The sequence below is a fragment of the Coregonus clupeaformis genome, chromosome 5, assembly GCF_020615455.1.
Source record: "Coregonus clupeaformis isolate EN_2021a chromosome 5, ASM2061545v1, whole genome shotgun sequence".
Lineage (NCBI taxonomy): Eukaryota > Metazoa > Chordata > Actinopteri > Salmoniformes > Salmonidae > Coregonus > Coregonus clupeaformis.
In genome coordinates, this window is record NC_059196.1 from 31,533,295 (window position 1) to 31,553,490 (window position 20,196).

The 20,196-nt window shown below is 42.3% G+C and overlaps 2 protein-coding genes across 2 annotated transcripts in view; both read left to right on the top strand.

Moving 5' to 3' along the window:
• Positions 1-2,521, top strand: part of LOC121577462 (hydrocephalus-inducing protein homolog) — a 117,432-nt gene extending 114,911 nt beyond the window's left edge. The window contains 1 exon segment of the mRNA XM_045213948.1: positions 894-2,521. Coding sequence (XP_045069883.1) covers positions 894-1,450 — 557 coding nt within the window. The 3' untranslated portion in view covers positions 1,451-2,521.
• A 10,203-nt stretch (positions 2,522-12,724) lies between these two features.
• Positions 12,725-20,196, top strand: part of LOC121566878 (chordin) — a 39,985-nt gene continuing 32,513 nt past the window's right edge. The window contains exons 1-6 of the mRNA XM_041876773.2: positions 12,725-13,322; positions 14,802-14,905; positions 15,781-15,907; positions 17,738-17,869; positions 18,331-18,448; positions 18,582-18,669. Of these exons, the coding sequence (XP_041732707.1) occupies positions 13,163-13,322; positions 14,802-14,905; positions 15,781-15,907; positions 17,738-17,869; positions 18,331-18,448; positions 18,582-18,669 (729 nt within the window). The 5' untranslated portion in view covers positions 12,725-13,162. The remainder of the gene's footprint in view (positions 13,323-14,801; positions 14,906-15,780; positions 15,908-17,737; positions 17,870-18,330; positions 18,449-18,581; positions 18,670-20,196) is intronic.

Sequence of the window (20,196 nt, forward strand, 5' to 3'; positions counted from 1 at the left end):
TGTCAGCAGGGATATCCCAGCACTTGGCTGAACCACTAACAATTTAATTGTTTCTTTAACTATTTCTTTTTGGCTTACAAGGCATATTGACATCTGCTCTCTGTAAACAACAGAAAACTCTAATAATTTGGCCCAGCAACAAGCCATAAACAATCTGTTGATTTGCATTAAATATGACAGAAATGTGCAGCTTCATCATTAACTGTAGAGAGTCAGGCCAAATACGTATTAGTGGTTGTTGACCATGATGACTGGCACTGTCGACAGAGCTGTACTTAGGGAATAGGGATACTAAGCGAGGCAATATGGGATGGGAACAGCATTGATATTTCACATATTATTGCTGACTCGTGCCTATCCCACATCAAAAAATATTACAGTTTACTATAGAATACTACAGTACTTATATAGAATTCTGTAGTAAACTGTACTATACTGTAGAATACTATACTACACACTGTAGAATACCTCTATCATGTGTAGTACTTACTATAGAATGGTGTAGTATACTGTAAAATACTATAGTAAATACTACAGTATACTACAGACCACAAACACTACAGTAAACTCTACAGTAAATACTACAGTAATGTCCGCAAAAACACTACTGTCTGCAAAAACACTGCAGTAATTACTATAGTGTATATACTACAGTATTTCATTTGCATATACCCTGCCCAGTCTGTTCCTACTCCAATCAACATGTTTTTATTCAGGCAAAATGAGGCAACAAATATGTAGCGTTGTTGAGTGCAGAAACAGTCATGTATGCCCCAGGAACCTATTTCATGATGACATTGCAAAGTATATTGGCACGATATTTGAAGACATAATTTCCCATGATGTCTGTTTTGTGACACAGAAAGCAACCACCTTTCCTATTTTCCATACAGGAGTGAGCTCATTGGACGATGCTTGCGGCTGGTGGCTGGAAAGGCGGGGCTTGTCCTTCTCCACTATGTATGATAGCCGTCGGGAGCCCTTACGTGCCGTGCCCCCCCAGATCAAGACCCTAGGGCTGTTTCTCAACATGGGTGGAGGGGCGCTGAGCTTCCACAACCCTCTGACCCAGGAACACCTGGCCACCCTGCCCACTCGCTTCAGCCATGCTGGGGTACGTCCCGCTCTGGGGCTGGGCCAGGGCAGGCTGAGACTTCACTGTGGCCTTCCCCCTCCGCCCCACGTCTTCCTCAGCCCAACGTCTGTCTATAGAGGGCCTACTGGAGCTGGTGAGGGTCGCTGGCGCAGAGACGTGCCCTTCCGGTCTGTACGGACGGTCATCCAGAGGTTTGAGGAGCTGGCGGTGTCAGATTCTGACTCAGGGCTGGTATCCAGTTTTGGGTCGTCCTGCTCCACTCTGGCCGAACCAGGCCCAGGCCTCAGCTTCAGCCTCAGCCCAGTAGCAGCTCTCCATCCTGGGCAAGAGGGGAAGGAGGCTGGGGCAGAGTGACATGTGGAGGACAGAGTATAGTACATTGTACAATGAGGGGCCTCTACCCTGCTGGTGATAGGGGCAAACTGCTACCACATCAAGCTGTCACATCGTCATATTGCAAATAAGGTTGTCATAAGGTTGGTCATGACAGTATGTGACAAATTTGGGATAAACTTGTGAGATGGAAGGGCCATTCTTCTGCTATATGATGGGAGAAAACTGAATAACACCACAAACCCTTTGGGATGAGTTGATCTTTGGATGACCATTTCCATGGTTAATTTCCCATCTCTGAAGAACTCTCTGTGACTTTCTCATCAGTGTGGCCCTGTAATTGACTTTCTCCCCAGGACGCTGGGCTTCCTCTCAGCTCCACAACCCCCGGAGGTTTGGGGCTGGGCCAGCGCTGTCTGTGGGGGTGTTAGGAGGAGGAGGATGTCTCACTGGGGGTCCCACACTCTGGTGTGGGGGTTGATGGTAGGACAGTAGTGTTGATACGGAGGGTGGTGGTGTGTGTGCATGAGGATGTGAGGCGTGGGAGTCAGTGGTGGTAACACTCTACCAGTGTTGACTCAGGGTCACAAAGACAGGTGGTAAAGTATGTTTATCCCGCAGGCCGTGTGTGTGTGTGTGTGTGTGTGTGTGTGTGTGTGTGTGTGTGTGTGTGTGTGTGTGTGTGTGTGTGTGTGTGCATGGGCTGGGCCCAGAAGACTACAGGACCCCAATGACTTCAAAAGACAGCCAGGGAAAGAGAGAATGAGAAATATGGAGGGAAGTAGGCCTTTATAGAAATGTAGCAGGTGGAGAGATGGTTGGAGCCGGAATAAGTCAGAAATGTTAGGTTGTTTGTCCACTTGATTGTGATATTCAATCCTACTGCAACATTATTTGTCTGGTCATCTAAACCAGGAAGTATTATTTGGGAGGGATTTCCCTCTGCCCCATCTTGTCTCTCCATGATCTCTCTGTTTTCTCTTTTTCTGCTGTTTGCATGTTCTGGAATGGACACTCCAATCATTTGGTCAGACCACCCACATTGTAAATCAGCTGTAAATCACATTGTAAAAAAAACGGTAACAAAAATGATTCAAGCCTGGTGTTTGCATATCGAGGGGGGCAGATCTGTAAGCAACATGGTAATAGCTGTAAAGAAGAACAACCACACATAGACTTTTAGACTACCCCTTTGGCGCCAAAATGTAGGCCGAGTAGTATAACGGACACACCGGTCTGGTAACATTAAAGAATCAAGCCTAGGCCTAAACTACTGTATCAGCTATATCCTATACAGTAGGCTGCTACAGTGGCGACGGAGTGACGCAATTCTACAAGCCTGCAGTGATAGAAATCACAGGTGGATCCGAGGTGTCAAAGACAAGCGGTGTTGTGGCCCCCTCCTCACCTTACCACGTTTCCAGGCCAACTGTGTTTGGAGATGGCTTCTGGTCGCTAATTGCATGGAAGGCGATAATTAGACTCACGCACTCTCCATCTAAGGAACCCTCGGAAATGGTTTGTGAGAAAAAGCCAACCAAGTGCACCAATTCAATTCGCAGGTCCCCTGTCTGCTTTCATTTCGCCGTTTCGGCAGTGTCTGCAAATTGATTCCGAGCGTTCATACATGAATAAACATGAATTCTAACCAGACCGCCATTTACATTTTGAGTGGGTATAATCTACTTTCCATTGCAAGGAGTAACACAAGAATTAGCCTGACAACACCAAGTAATGTAGGCCTGGTTGGTCTTATTACCATCATTATCAACATCAGCATAACAGTAGCTATAAAGACATCATCCCTTATCGTTTTGTTGTTCTGTCAGTTACCATTAAGAACCAAATTGGAGGCAGTAAAAGGTTCTTCCCCGAGACACATCCTGGTTTTAATTGACCTCATAATGGGCCAATTTAGATGATTAGTTCTGACCGATTAGTTCTGACCGACTTTATATTTGATCATTTATACGTTTAATTTAGAAACACTGGCATGGCTATTCAATCACTAGCATGTTATTTTTTTGATCGGAATTGTAACTTTACTCGCTCCTAAAACGCTGGTCATGGTTAATTGATTTTATTAGAGCGCAATCAATGTTTCTTGACATATTAGAAATGATTTCAGACGCGTGCGCTCTCTTTTTCTCTTTCCCCTCTTCTTTAAATGAAAACACACGTCATGGCTTAGGGGAACTACTGTAAACTCCAGGCAAGGCTACTTTTATTCGCGAAATGAGTGCGAGAGAGAGAGAGAGACTCATATTTTGTAAATCTAAAGATAAGGACAAACTCTACACAAGCTACCGAGGTGGGCTGACTACACTTTTCAACCCTCAACTCTGAATCCTTTACTTTTAGATATCAAATTATAGGAGGATTTACAATAGACCCAATAGTTTGGCAACATCAACATTTTTCTTACAACACCCAGAATCTGCAAACCAAATGTTTTATGAGCTCAGGCATATCCACATATATCCTTTTTGGAGTTCAGAAAGGTGCACCTTAGCAAGCCATGCGTGTAGGGCAATATTCAAAAGCTACCCTCATTATTCTGTGTGACTCGCATAATATAAATAAATGTGTTGTGTTAGCTCCAATAGACAATTTGATACCCAGTCTAATGAATCGGTCGGTGCAGAATTAAATAAAAGCGGCGGTTATCACTTCGTGATGAAGTGCAAATAGACCATCATCGATTCCATTCACGGGTGCGCGCCTTGCACGGAGGAGACGAGAACCCGCGTGTGAATTCACTCACCTCAATGGAAGTCTCTCACAGCCACATAATGTGACATATGCATAAAAATTACACCTTGTCCTCAAATCAAACGCTATTTGTCCCGTACATATATTTTGCAGATGTTGTCGCAGGAATAAAAAAATAATGTAAAAAAATATATGTGTGTGTATATATATATACAGTTGAAGTCGGAAGTTTACATACACTTAGGTTGGAGTCATTAAAACTCGTTTTTTCAGGGGGTAGATCAGCTTTAATATTGTAGATAGATTGTAACTTCCATCAATGTAATTGTGTGCATCACTTCCAATCCCCCATATTTTTTTTTATTCTCGCAAATATATATATACATATATAAATATATATATATATATATATATACATACACATGCATATACACATATACATATCCTTTTTATAAATATATTTCCCTTTATTACTTTCCAACCCCACCACCCCTTCCCTAATTGGAGTAAACTAGTGAACAACAATGCTTAGGCCTCTACTTCCAGCTTATACATACTATACACATTTTATGGACACAGTCAATTTTACAATAATTATATTTCGTTAGATTTTACTCCTGAACTTCCTTTACCCTCAACCTCTCCGATTATTTTCATGATGTCCATCCGGTTTGTGTCAAAGGCGACGTGTATGCGGTGAGCGAAGTCAAGCGCAGGACACAGAGCTACTGGCAGACGTACTTTACTAACCAGTAAACGAACATACAAAACAAAACCTCTTAACAGGGAGGAAACAAATACACGCATACGAAACAGCAATGACGACCTTACGGGAAACAAAGCAATAACACACAATTACCAAACGAGAGACAGGGGTAAATATAGGGACTACAATCAAACATAATAGCGAACAGGTGTAAACACTCAAGACTAAACAAGACAAACACCGAAACATCGATCGGCAGCAGCTAGTACTCCGGGGACGACGAACGCCGAAGCCTGCCTGAGCAAGGAGGAGGAGCAGCCTCGGCAGAATCCGTGACAGTTTGCTTCTATATGCCATATCTTTCTAACTGTGCTCTTTCACAAAAGCTCTCAACCTATAACCTATATACTTATTATGGACACAGTATGCTTTACATTATTAGTTATCTTGTTGTTATTAGTTGTTGTTAGTTGTTATCCAGGTAAATATTGAAATCCTTTAGCCATTCCTGGACCTGTGTCCAAAAACAAGCTACAAATGGACAGTACCAAAACAAATGATCTAATGATTCTGTCTCTTCGCAGCAAAATCTGCAGAGCTGGGAAGATTGTATCCCCAATATTAATAACATTCTATTGGTAGCAATAATTTTATATAATAATTTAAATTGAACAATTCTAAGTTTTGAATCAGGCGTTGTTTTGCGTATCAGTTCATAAACACTATGCCATGGAATCGGTACATCAAAAATCTCTTCCCAACTATTTTGCAATCTATATGGGATGGCTGTCAATCCTTTGATCCTTAAATGAAACTGGTATGCTTTTTTATTTATCAGTTTTCTTTAACCAATTATGTTCTTTAATGCAAGGCCGACACACATTTCTTGTTAACAAACTATAGTTTCGGCAAGTCGGTTAGGACATCTACTTTGTGCATGACACAAGTTATTTTTTCAACAATTGTTTACAGACAGATTATTTCATTTATAATTCACTGTATCACAATTCCAGTGGGTCAGAAGTTTACATACACTAAGTTGACTGTGCCTTTAAACAGCTTGGAAAATTCCAGAAAATGATGTCATGGCTTTAGAAGCTTCTGATAGGCTAATTACATTTACATTTACATTTTAGTCATTTAGCAGACGCTCTTATCCAGAGCGACTTACAGGACTAATTGACATAATTTGAGTCAATTGGCGGTGTACCTGTGGATATATTTCAAGGCCTACCTTCAAACTCAGTGACTCTTTGCTTGACATCATGGGAAAATCAAAAGAAATCAGCCAAGACCTCAGAAAAAAAATTGTAGACCTCCACAACTCTGGTTCATCCTTGGGAGCAATTTCCAAACACCTGAAGGTACCACGTTCATCTGTACAAACAATAGTACGCAAGTATAAACACCATGGGACCACGCAGCCGTCATACCGCTGAGGAAGGAGACGCGTTCTGTCTCCTAGAGATGAACATACTTTGGTGCGAAAAGTGCAAATCAATCCCAGAACAACAGCAAGGACCTTTTGAAGATGCTGGAGGAAACAGGTACAAAAGTATCTATATCCACAGTAAAACGAGTCCTGTATCGACATAACCTGAAAGGCCGCTCAGCAAGGAAGAAGCCACTGCTCCAAAACTGCCATAAAAAAGCCAGACTAGGGTTTGCAACTGCACATGGGGACAAAGATCGTACTGTTTGGAGAAATGTCCTCTGGTCTGATGAAACAAAAATAGAACTGTTTGGCCATAATGACAATCGTTATGTTTGGAGGAAAAAGGAGGAACGCTTGCAAGCTGAAGAACACCATCCCAACCGCATCATGCTGTGGGGGTGCTTTGCTGCAGGAGGGCCTGGTGCACTTCACAAAATAGATGGCATCATGAGGAAGGAAAATTATGTGGATATATTGAAGCAACATCTCAAGACCAGTCAGGAAGTTAAAGCTTGGTCGCAAATGGGTCTTCCAAATGGACAATGACCCCAAGCATACTTCCAAAGTTGTGGCAAAATGGCTTAAGGACAACAAAGTCAAGGTAATGGAGTGGCTATCACAAAGCCATGACCTCAAACCTATAGAAAATGTGTGGGCAGAACTGAAAAAGCGTGTGCGAGCAAGGAGGCCTACAAACCTGACTCAGTTACACCAGCTCTGTCAGGAGGAATGGGCCAAAATTCACCCGATTTATTGTGGGAAGCTTGTGGAAGGCTACCTGAAACGTTTGACCCAAGTTAAACAATTTAAAGGCAATGCTACCAAATACTAATTGAGTGTATGTAAACTTCTGACCCACTGGGAATGTGATAAAATAAATAAAAGCTGAAGTAAATCATTCTCTACTATTATTCTGACATTTCACACTCTTAAAATAAAGTGGTGATCCTAACTGAACTAAGACAGGGACATTTTTACTAGGATTAAATGTCAGGAATTGTGAAAAACAGAGTTTAAATGTATTTGGCTAAGGTGTATGTAAACTTCCGACTTCAACTACACTACCGTTCAAAAGTTTGGGGTCACTTAGAAATTTAATTTTTTTCTAAAGAAAAGCTATTTATTTTGTCCATTAAAATAACATTAAATTGATCAGAAATACAGTGTAGACATTCTTAATGTTGTAAATGGCTATTGTAGCTGGAAACAGCTTACTTTTAATGGAATATCTACATAGGCATACAGAGGCCCATTATCCAATGCCATTATTCCAATGACACATTGTGTTTGCTAATCCAAGTTGATCATTTTAAAAGGCAAATTGATCATCAGAAAACCATTTTGCAATTATGTTAGCACAGATGAAAACTGCTGAGCTGATTAAAGAAGCAATAAAACTGCCCTTCTTGAGACTAGTTGAGTATTTGGAACATCAGCAATTGTGGGTTCGATTACAGGATCAAAATGGCCAGAAACAAAAAACTTTCTTCTGAAACTCGTCAGTCTATTCTTGTTCGGAGAAATTAAGGCTATTCCATGCAAGAAATTGTCAAGAAACTGAAGATCTCGTACAACGCTGTGTACTACTCCCTTCACAGAACAGCGCAAACTGTCTCTAACCAGAATAGAAAGTAGAATGGGAGGCCCCAGTGCACAACTGAGCAAGAGGACAAATACATTAGAGTGTCTAGTTTGAGAAACAGATGCCTCACAGGTACTCAACTGGCAGCTTCATTAAATAGTACCCGCAAAACACCAGTCTCAACGTCAACAGTGAAGAGGCGACTCCGGGATGCTGACCTTCTAGGCAAAGTTGCAAAGAAAAAGCCATATCTCAGACTGGCCAATAAAAAGAAAAGATGGGCAAAAGAACACAGACACTGGACAGAGGAAGATTGGAAAAAAGTGTTATGGACAGACGAATCGAAGTTTGAGGTGTTCGGATCACAAAGAAGAACATTTGTGACACGCAGACCAAATTAAAAGATGCTGGAGGAGTGCTTGCTGCCATCTGTCATGCATGGTGGAGGCAATGTGATGGTCTGGGGGTGCTTTGGTGGTGGTAAAGTGGGAGATTTGTACAGGGTAAAAGGGATCTTGAAGAAGGAAGGCTATCACTCCATTTTGCAACGCCATGCCATACCCTGTGGACGGCGCTTGATTGGAGCCAATTTCCTCCTACAACAGGACAATGACCCAAAGCACAGCTTCAAACTATTCAAGAACTATTTAGGGAAGAAGCAGTCAGCTGGTATTCTGTCTATAATGGAGTGGCCAGCACAGTCACCGGATCTCAACCCTATTGAGCTGTTGTGGGAGCAGCTTGACAGTATGGTACGTAAGAAGTGCCCATCAAGCCAATCCAACTTGTGGGAGGTGCTTCAGGAAGCATGGGGTGAAATCTCTTCAGATTACCTCAACAAATTGACAACTAGAATGCCAAAGGTCTGCAAGGCTGTAATTGCTGCAAATGGAGGATTATTTGATGAAAGCAAAGTTTGAAGGACACAATTATTATTTATATTAAAAATCATTATTTCTAACATTGTCAATGTGAGGGAAAAAAGTATTTGATCCCCTGCTGATTTTGAACGTTTGCCCACTGACAAATAAATTATCAGTCTATGATTTTAATGGTAGGTTTATTTGAACAGTGAGAGACAGAATAACAACAACAAAAATCCAGAAAAACGCATGTCAAAAATGTTATAAATTGATTTGCATTTTAATGAGGGAAATAAGTATTTGACCCCCTCTCAATCAGAAAGATTTCTGGCTCCCAGGTGTCTTTTATACAGGTAATGAGCTGAGATTAGGCGCACACTCTTAAAGGGAGTGCTCCTAATCTCAGTTTGTTACCTGTATAAAAGACACCGGTCCACAGAAGCAATCAATCAATCAGATTCCAAACCCTCCACCATGGCTAAGACCAAAGAGCTCTCCAAGGATGTCAGTGGCAAGATTGTAGACCTACACAAGGCTAGAATAGGCTACAAGACCATCACCAAGCAGCTTGGTGAGAAGGTGACAACAGTTGGTGCGATTATTCGCAAATGGAAGAAACACAAAATAACTGTCAATCTCCCTCGACCTGGGGCTCCATGCAAGATCTCACCTCGTGGAGTTGCAATGATCATGAGAACAGTGAGGAATCAGCCCAGAACTACACGGGAGGATCTTGTCAATGATCTCAAGGCAGCTGGGACCATAGTCACCAAGAAAACAATTGGTAACACACTATGCCGTGAATGACTGAAATCCTGCAGCGCCCGCAAGGTCCCCCTGCTCAAGAAAGCACATATACAGGGTCGTCTGAAGTTTGCCAATTAACATCTGAATGATTCAGAGGAGAACTGGGTGAAAGTGTTGTGGTCAGATGAGACCAAAATTGAGCTCTTTGGCATCAACTCAACTCACCATGTTTGGAGGAGGAGGAATGCTGCCTATGACCCCAAGAACACCATCCCCACCGTCAAACATGGAGGTGGAAACATTATGCTTTGGGGGTGTTTTTCTGCTAAGAGGACAGGACAAATCCACTGCATCAAAGGGACGATGGACGGGGCCATGTACCGTCAAATCTTGGGTGAGAACCTCATTCCCTCAGCCAGGGCATTGAAAATGGATCGTGGATGGGTATTCCAGCATGACAATGACCCAAAACACACGGCCAAGGCAACAAAGGAGTGGCTCAAGAAGAAGCACATTAAGGTCCTGGAGTGGCCTAGCCACCTTAATCCCATAGAAAATCTGTGGAGGGAGCTGAAGGTTCGAGTTGCCAAACGTCAGGCTCGAAACCTGAATGACTTGGAGAAGATCTGCAAAGAGGAGTGGGACAAAATCCCTCCTGAGATGTGTGTGCAAACCTGGTGGCCAACTACAAGAAATGTCTGACCTCTGTGATTGCCAAGAAGGGTTTTGCCACCAAGTACTAAGTCATGTTTTGCAGAGGGGTCAAATACTTATTTCCCTCATTAAAATGCAACTCAATTTATACAATTTTTGACATTCGTTTTTCCTGATTTTTTTGTTGTTATTCTGTCTCTCACTGTTCAAATAAACCTACCATTAAAAGTATAGACTGATCATGTCTTTGTCAGTAGGCAAACATACAAAATCAGCAGGGGATCAAATATTTTTTTTCCCTCACTGTATATATACAGTACCAGTCAAAAGTTTGGACACACCTACTCTTTCAAGGGTTTTTCTTTATTTTTTACTATTTTCTACATTGTAGAATAATAGTGAAGACATCAAAACTATGAAATAACACATATGGAATCATGCAGTAACCAAAACCGTGTTAAACAAATCAAAATATATTTTATATTTGAGATTCTTCAAATAGCCACACTTTTCATTGATGACAATATACATTATTTTCTATTCCAATACATTAACAGATATTTAGGGGTTCCCACATTCACTTCTATCTCCACCTACCCTGGCTTATGTGGAACTATCCCATAAATACAAACTGATGCAGAAAATAGGATGTAATTTTATTCAAGTAGACTAAGACTAGTGCTGGCACAATTATCATATAATCATGTAACCGACAATTATGGACAATAACCCTGAACCAACAAATATATATCGACATCATTGTCTTAATATATGCATTTTCGGAGAACGGGGATTCGACTTCATATACAAGTAGATATAGTTTACCCAATAGCAGTTTTTTATTTTTACAGGATGTAGGTAAGCACGTTTGGGAGGAAAAGCTTCATTTCCAAAAGTTGCAAGCAGTCAAAACCATTCGTTTTTGAGACAAGCTGTGTTGTATGCATTAGGTATGATGTCACATTTTCAAAGATGCATTATGATGCATTAGGCCTACAAACAAAACAAAAAATTTAACAAAAATGACCGTTACCCAAAATGCCATAATGTCACAGCCCTACCTGGGGCGGCAGGTAGCTTAGTGGTTAAGAGCGTTGTGCCAGTAACCGAAAGGTCGCTGGTTCTAATCCCCGAGTCGACTAGGTGGAAAATCTGTCGATGTGCCCTTGAGCAAGGCACTTAACCCGAATTGCTCCTGTAAGTCGCTCTGGATAAGAGCGTCTGCTAAATGACTAAAATGTAAAAATGTACCTAAGACTTTAGAAAACGTAATTTTGGATATAGGCCTATGCTTCGAGACATCGTTTTGTTGTCCCTTCCTTTTCTTAGTCCTTGTTTATAGCCCTTGTTAGAGCCAGGGTCACTCGGGCAGAATAGGAGACGTGCTGGTTTCTTATTGAATGGTTTGGCTATCGCCATTGAGCATATTGTATCGTCATGTTTAGCATGTGGATGGATTGGGGAGGGTTCCGAGGCGAGAGCCTTGCTCAGTTTCCGGAGCGCGACAGACAAAGCTACAATCAGTGATAGATATATGGTCCTTCTCTCTAAACAGCCTGATTCACAGCCTGGCCACCAAGCCCCCTTAAATTAGGGCTACTTTATTGTTGTTGTGTTATTATTCGTTGGGGTAGTTTGGGACATTGGGAAAGAAGGGCACACAAAGAGTGTTCAGTCGGTGACCCTTTAGGCTACAATAAGCAAATTAATGTCCAAAGATTTAATTAGTTATTATGTGCCATTACTATTATTATTATTATTATTATTATTATTACCATTACTGTATTATCATTCTATTCTGTCTCATGGTGGGGGGTTGTCCTGTATTTCAACTCACTGAGGGATGATTACTGTTCCACAGACTGACTGATTGGCGAGATCCTTGCTGTGAACTTCCTCAAATAAATAACCGTGCGCACTTCACTACAGTAATATAAACTTGACCCGCAGAGCGCTAGTGATGCCTCCCTAGGGACCAAGACTGAAGGCTCTTGAAAGCATTCTCGTGCCTATAGAACATGGAGGAGTGGGAAGCATATTGCTCTATTTACAACAAACCTAAATCAAGTGTTTGTTGTATGTATTTTTCACTTTTATTACAACAAGATAACTTTCCTATAAACAAAATAATAAAGAATGAGTCAATATTGTAGATGACTTCAGACATTCTTATTCAATAAGACTTTGGTCTACATAGGAATCTAGAACAGTAGTCCTACACTATCCAAAAACAGGATTATATTGAGTTGTAACTTTATAACGACATAAGAGTTCAATCGAACCGTTGGCTTACAAATAGGCTACACACGTATGTTCAGGTAGGAATGGTAGGTATTTGAAGCTGAAGTTAATATGGCCAAAAATAAATAAAGTGCTAAATAAAAATAGACCATTCTGTGATAGAGGACCAACATAGATTGAAACACGTCGCCTGAGCTATTCAAACTATGTTCATTTGTTTCTGTTAAATCACTTAGGTCTGAACTCTAGACGCAGTTGTATAAATACAGAACAGGCTGCACACACAGACACACATTCCTCCCTGGCCTACTGTAGGCTAAAGCCCTGAAGATTCCACTTTCTTTCACTAGGTGTTCTGACACATTTTACATGGAATTAGGTTAGCGGTATAGGCTCTAGGACGTTCACCTAACCCCACCCACTCCTTTCTTTCTCACCCCTCCCTGCCCGTGCCTGCTCCAAGTGTCAGGGAAAGTATAAAGTGGGAAGGGACCCGCACGGACGGGACATACGCTTCTGGGCTGGGTGCAGTCATCTCCTCAGAAAACCTCCAACATCTTTGGTCACTTTCTCTGCTTTTCTCTTTCGCATAACTTGGGAGCCTTTATTTCTGGAATAGGAATAACTTCAAGACCATCAACGAATAGGCTATCTGGTGACTTGAATGCTAACCTATTCATGCTCATTTAGGGAAGGTTTATTACTGGAGTGACAACTTACCTACACGTGAAAGCTTCTAAAAACGAGGTTTTCAAGAACAAAAAGGGAAAAGAGAAACCGGAGCGAGTTTTGGATGCTGCCCCTCTCCGGGATGCAGACTCGCGGCGCGCTGAGTTTCTTGTTGTGCGTGATGAGCTGCGCGTGGCTGCACTCAGGACTGGCCTCACGCCTGAAGTCGCCCATTCTGCCCATCCAGTCCGAGAGGGAGCCTTTACCATCCAAGGGCATGTCAGGTGAGCCAATATGCCTCTTCTACTTCAGTCAAAGTCACTTATTTTCAGGGTGAATATCTGAATTCAATTAATGACCTATAATGACCCTTGCTGCGTTTTGAATTCTGGCAGGGGCATCTCAGCTCTATAGGCTAGCCTAGTGCTCGTTTGCTAATCTGCCGAATTTAAGTTTGAATGTATAGTCTGATATGTCTATAGCTTTTTAAGACCGTCATTAGATGACTGCTTAGGCTACTACAGGCACACCCTATTCCTAGCCTATCGTTTTGTCTATCAAAGTGTCTGACTGCACAGCATCAGACCTCTTCTCCTTATAATCGACCCAATTTTGTTTTTTTGCTTTCGTGCATCTTCCTCAAACTGCCCACTGTTATGGTTACATCATGAACAAACTTGCAGAAAACGTATTAGTCATAACCAGTGAGAATGCCATCTGGTCCACGTGCAGGGCTTTAAACTGCTTGTTTTTAAAAGGGTAGGCCTACTGATCTCATGAGAGTGAGAAGTCAAGGCGTTAGAGCAGTGTATTAACAACTGCCACTAATAACGTTTATCCAATCCTGGAAACTGTAATCAATCGACTTTCCATTACTGCAGATCTTTAGTGGACTTCTCTGGCTGTGCCAAGCAGTGATTTATATTGCAGTGAGTTTTGCGGGCAAGCTTGGTGCTCCGTCTAACTCTAACGCGACTGGACTGTTTAAAGTGTAGTCACTTTATGAAAGAATAATGAGAACCAGGTTGTTAGCAGCTACGGCAACCGCACAATATCAAATCAACAGTAGTGAACTTGGCACCGGGGAGCCTCACCTCCAGGCTGCGGTAGTGGGCCTGAGGTGCTAAGGTGACTGCGGTGTGCAGCGACTCTTGAAACGAGGGAGGAATGCACCCATATGGAGCTAGGCAGGGGAGGGTTGTGGCACAAACACTTGTTGCTGGGGCAATTTTTATGCAGTATTTTTTATAATGCAATAATTGTATTAATACCACTTTTCCAATCAATTTGAAAAACTCGAAACCAAACACATCAATTCGTTTCCATTACATATCCCCTGGTAGGCTACCAAAAGCGCATTCCTTTTATTTATCTTTCCAAATGGCTTCATGTTTGTTGTGTGAATGGTATTTTTTATATTAATTTGAGGGCCCCCTGCACCGTTTAAATGAAACAGGATGCGCTGGTGAGCTCTGGAACACATGAGGCATACAGTCAATCCACCCAACATGTCCCAGCCGCAGAATGGATTATCTGTCAAACATCCACAGTCTGGCTGGACAGAACAATATTTTTGTTGTTCTGTCTGACGCCAATGTGGGAATATGCAGTCTTTCACTTCGCAGTGAACTGTCCAGTACACATCCCATTGTCAAGTGCATAGGCCTGGCTATCCCATTACTCACCAGTTTTACATTTAGATGTGGACTGTACCACCTGCTAGTGTATTGTTGTCTAAATGTGTTCTTCTGGTCTGATTGCAGGATGTTCATTCGGAGGAAGATTCTATTCGCTGGAGGACACTTGGCACCCTGACCTCGGGGAGCCGTTTGGGGTCATGCACTGTGTCCAATGTTACTGCGAGACAGTAAGTAACACCCTTCACAACAACAAGCCTAGTAGAGTACATGTCAATATTGGATAGTGGACCCATTATGTAGGCCTAGGCAGTGGTGTAAAGTACTTACAAAAAAATACTTTAAAGTATCTGTACTTTACTATTTATATTTTTGACTACTTTTACTTTTACTTCACTACATTCCTTAAAAAATATTGTACTTTTTACTCCATACATTTTCCTTGACACCCAAAAGTACTCGTGACATTTTGAATGCTTAGCTGGACAGGAAAAAGGTCCAAATCATGCACTTATCAACAGGTCATCCCTACTGCCTTTGATCTGGTGGACTCATTAAACACACATGCTTCATTTGTAAATTATGTCTAAATGTTGCAGTGTGTCCCTGGCTATCTGTAAATTTAAAAAACAAGAATTAGTTTTTAAATTGTTTTAATTATTTTGAAATGATTCATGCTCATTTAGGGAAGGTTTATTACTGGAGTGACAACTTACCTACGATTTTGAAATGATTTATACTTTTACTTTTACTTTTTATACTTAAGTATATTTTAAACCAAATACTTTTGGACTTTTACTTAAGTATAATTTTACTGGGTGACTTTCACTTTTTCTGGAGTCATTTTCTATTAAGGTATCTTTACTTTTACTCAAGTATGACAATTGGGTACTTTTTCCACCACTGGGCCTAGGCCTATCAATGGACAGAAATTGGATGTAAAAATAATGAACTAATTAATTATTAATTAGTCAATTACCAAAATAATCTCCTGGTCTTAGTGCCCACAAAATGACCCCATTTAACAAATATAATCAGGCCTGTGTGATACAGTGTTGAGGTCAGTGTGGATGAAGAGTTGTTGTTTTCTATCTATTCTTTTCAGCAAAGGGGTCGTAAGGGTAAGGTGTTGGGAAAGGTGAGCTGTAAGAACGTCAAGCAGGACTGTCCTGAGCCTAGCTGTGATGACCCAGTGCTGCTACCTGGACAATGCTGCAAGACCTGCCCCAAAGGTAACCCCTACAAGCCTACTAACTGTCTCTATCACTATATAGACTTGCCCCAAAGGTAAACTCTACTAGCCTACTAACAACCTATTCTGCCCCATCATGTCTCCTGTTACCTCTCTCTCTCTCTCTCTCTCTCTCTCTCTCTCTCTCTCTCTCTCTCTCTCTCTCTCTCTCTCTCTCTCTCTCTCTCTCTCTCTCTCTCTCTCTCTCTCTCTCTCTCTCTCTCTCTCTCTCTCTCTCTCTCTCTCTCTCTCTCTCTCCATCACTACATACACTATATATAGAAAAGTATGTGGACACCCCTTCTAGGTCAGTTAGTTTCATTATGTTGTTCTCTAGAGAGGCTGATTGGTAATCAGTAGCAGTTCTGGGCTAGGTTGTCTCTCCTACTTGACTGTGTCAAATACGCTCATTCTCTAACCATCGGGAACCAAAGGCAATTCAGACCGATTTAGCCTAGTTCCCACTGTTACTCACCACCTTTTATATAGCATACACACTCCCTCCCCCTCTCTCTTTTTCTCTCTCTCTCCTTCCCTCTTTCTCACTCCCTCATTCACTCAGGCTCACAATCAAACTCACACACACACGCGTGCACACACACCACACACACACACACCTGCGCAAACGTTCACTCACACACATGTTGGGTCTTATTTTCTCCATAGTTATTCAGCAGTGTGTTTTGGTAATGGAAAGTCAAGGTAAAGCCCTGGGCTTCTCTGAGGCACGGCCCCCCAGCACTGAGACAACTTTGAGTGTGTTTGTGTTCATGTGGGAAAATGTTGAGAGTGTGTGTGTCATAGTGGTGATTTTGCGAAAAGCTTGGGAGTGTGTTGTGGTTGTGTCTTTAGGAAAAGTATGAGTGTGTTTGTCTAAATGTTAAAAAGCTTTGAGTGTGTTTGTCTAAGTGGTGGAAAACGGTGTGTGCGTGCGTGTCTATCTGCACGTTTGTGTGTGTATATTCACTGGTGCACCTGAGGATACAGTATAGTGGAATGCAGGGAGGTGAGACTGACACTACACAGAAGCCCTAGAGGGTGCCCTATGGAGGGAGAGAGAGAGAGGACTGGAGGAATAAGGCCATGAAAGAGAGAGAAAGGAGGATAATAAAAGAGGTAGAGGAAAGAGCCAGAGAGAGAGAGAGAAAGAGAGGATATGAGGCGGACACAGAGAAGTAAAGCAGACAGTCTAGGAGTAAAGTGGATGGCCTTGAAGAAATAAGTCTGGACTCTTTGATGATGATGTGTCTGTCTCGTAGTGTGTATGTGTTTTCTCAGTGTGCTTTTCAGTGTGTCTGTACTTCAGTGTGTGTGAGTCGTCTGTCAGATTGTGTGTTTGTGTGTGAGGCACTGAAATGTGCTCATGACATCAGGACACACAGTGGTGTGGAAGAGCAGGTCATTGTTGGGATTGCACGCGAGTGTCACTGCCCATCCCCCTCCGCTCCTCGGACAAAGAAACAAACCTTGGTACCGTGGCACCCAGACGAGCCAGGAGTGCTCCAATGAGGGATTGGAGGAGGCACCTGGAGAGAGAGATACAGTGGAAGGGAGAGACAGCTAGACAGAGAGGGTGGATAGAGTGAAATAAGAGAGGGAGAGAGACAGAGATAATTAGGAAGGACTGAAAGAACTCTTGTCTGAAATGTTGGAATAGCATTTTAGAATTATTCCTCTCCTCTCTTTCAACCTTTCACTCTGTAACTCTCACTCTTTCTAGCTGTTTCACTCATTCAATATTTGTTGTGATTCTCCTTACTTCATGTTAAAGTAATGCCAACCTGTAGGTATTGTGTAAATATCCCCTGGGTGTTGTGTTGTGCTTGTCCAGGTGAGGTGGAGGCAGTGTTTGATGGCTTCGAGTACTTCCAGGAGAAGGAGAAAGAGGATGATCTGCACAAGTCCTACAATGACCGCTCATACCTCAGCTCTGAGGACATTTCCCCCGGGGAGAGCCGCACTGGTGAGCATGCACACTCAGCCACACGAACCCACGCATACAAACACACACAAATGGACATACATCATTGACATTTAGCAGACGCTCTTATCCAGAGCGACTTACAGGAGCAATCAGGGTTAAGTGCCTTGCTCAACGGCACATTGGCAGATTTGGTCACCTAGTCTGCTCAGGGATTCTAACCAGCGACCTTTCGGTTACTGGCCCAATGCTCTTAACCGCTAGGCTACCTGCCATGGAAACACACACACATATTATACATGTAGTACATGTATTTACAGTACATGGATATACAGTACATGGATATGCAGTACATGGATATACAGTACATCGATATACAGTACATGGATGTACATTATTCATATAAGGACACTTACTCTCACTGCCTCCATAACAAGAAAATCATTCCTCCATTCAGTCATTCTGATTTACATCTTTACTTTACTGTGTGTGTGTGTGTCCAGACTTTGTAGCAGTGTTGACGGGAGTGACAGACTCCTGGTTACCCAGCTCCAGTGGTGTGGCCCGGGCACGCTTCTCTCTCACTAGAACCAGCCTGACCTTCTCCATCACCTACCAGAGGTAACACACACACTGCCAGAAAAACAAACGATAAGTGTGCAATAATCATTAGTAATAACTAGTCTCAAAAATTCTATCTTTCCGTCTCTCCCTTACTCCTGTTCTCACTCTCCCTCCCTCTCTCCTCTCCTAGGATCGGGCGACCAAGCAGGGTTGTCTTCCTTGATTCAGATGGAAAAACTGCGTTTGAGTACAAGAACCCTAAGGGAGACTCAGACATGGTAAGAGACTGGAACGCTTTCTGTTCCTAGGTAGACATTTCCACTATTTATGTTTTTGTTGTGTGTCTATCTGTGTGTGTGTGTGTGAATGTGAGAAAGACAGGGAGAGAAAGAGAAAGTGTTTGTCTGTGAATGTGTGTGAGTGTTTGTGTACACTAGAGAGAAAGATTGAGTACCTCCACAATAAACGCTCTCTCTCCGTGACTGTCCGGTCAAACTCTCACTGGCCCCGACATAATTCACCCTGCAATAATAAACACACACGCACACACACACACCCACTCACAGCGTTGTCACAGCATTGTCTTATCGTTCTCAGAACATTGCTTGGGTAATCAAGTCTTGATTACTGTAAATAACGCATGGGGCCTTTCTCACAAACATACTTTCACAGAGAAAAAACCACACTCATGATTGCACTCTCTTACACACTCACACACACATGCATGGCCAACTTACAAACATTTAGCTCAGTGCAATAACCAGTTGATTTTATTGGGTCAAATGAAATGGTGCAACTGTTGGACTGAGAGGGACAAGGAACTGCCACAGTCACCTAACTTTACACAGAGTAAACACAGGAACTGTCACCTAAATTTACACAAAGTAAACACAGGAACTGTCACAGTCACCTAACTTTACACAGAGTAAACACAGGAACTGGCGCAGTCACCAAACTTTACACAGAGGAAACACAGAAACTGCCACAGTCACCTAACCTTACACAGAGTAAACACAGGAACTGCCACAGTCACCTAACTTTATATAGAGTAAACACAGGAACTGCCACAGTCACCTAACTTTACACAGAGGAAACACAGGAACTGTCACAGTCACCTATCTTCACACAAAGTAATCAAATGAACTGTAACAGTCACCTAACTTTACACAGAGTAAACACAGGAACTGCCACAGTCACCTAACTTAACACAGAGTAAACACAGGAACGGTCGCACTCACCGGAACTTAACACAGAGTAAACACAGGAACTGCCACAGTCACCTAACTTTACACATAGTAAACACAGGAACTGGCGCAGTCACCGAACTTAACACAGAGTAAACACAGGAACTGCCACAGTCACCTAACTTCACACAGAGTAAACACAGGAACTGCCACAGTCACCTAACTTTACACAGAGTAAACACAGGAACTGCCACAGTCACCTAACTTTACACAGAGTAAACACAGAAACTGCCACAGTCACCTAACTTTACACATAGTAAACACAGGAACTGCCACAGTCACCTAACTTTACACAGAGGAAAAACAGGAACTGCCACAGTCACCTAACTTTTACAGAGTAAACACAGGAACTGCCACAATCACCTAACTTTACACAGATGAAACACAGAAACTGCCACAGTCACCTAACTTTACACATAGTAAACACAGGAACTGCCACAGTCACCTAACTTTACACAGAGGAAACACAGGAACTGGAGCAGTCACCAAACTTAATACAGAGTAAACACAGGAACTGCCACAGTCACCTAACTTTACACAGAGGAAACACAGGAACTGTCA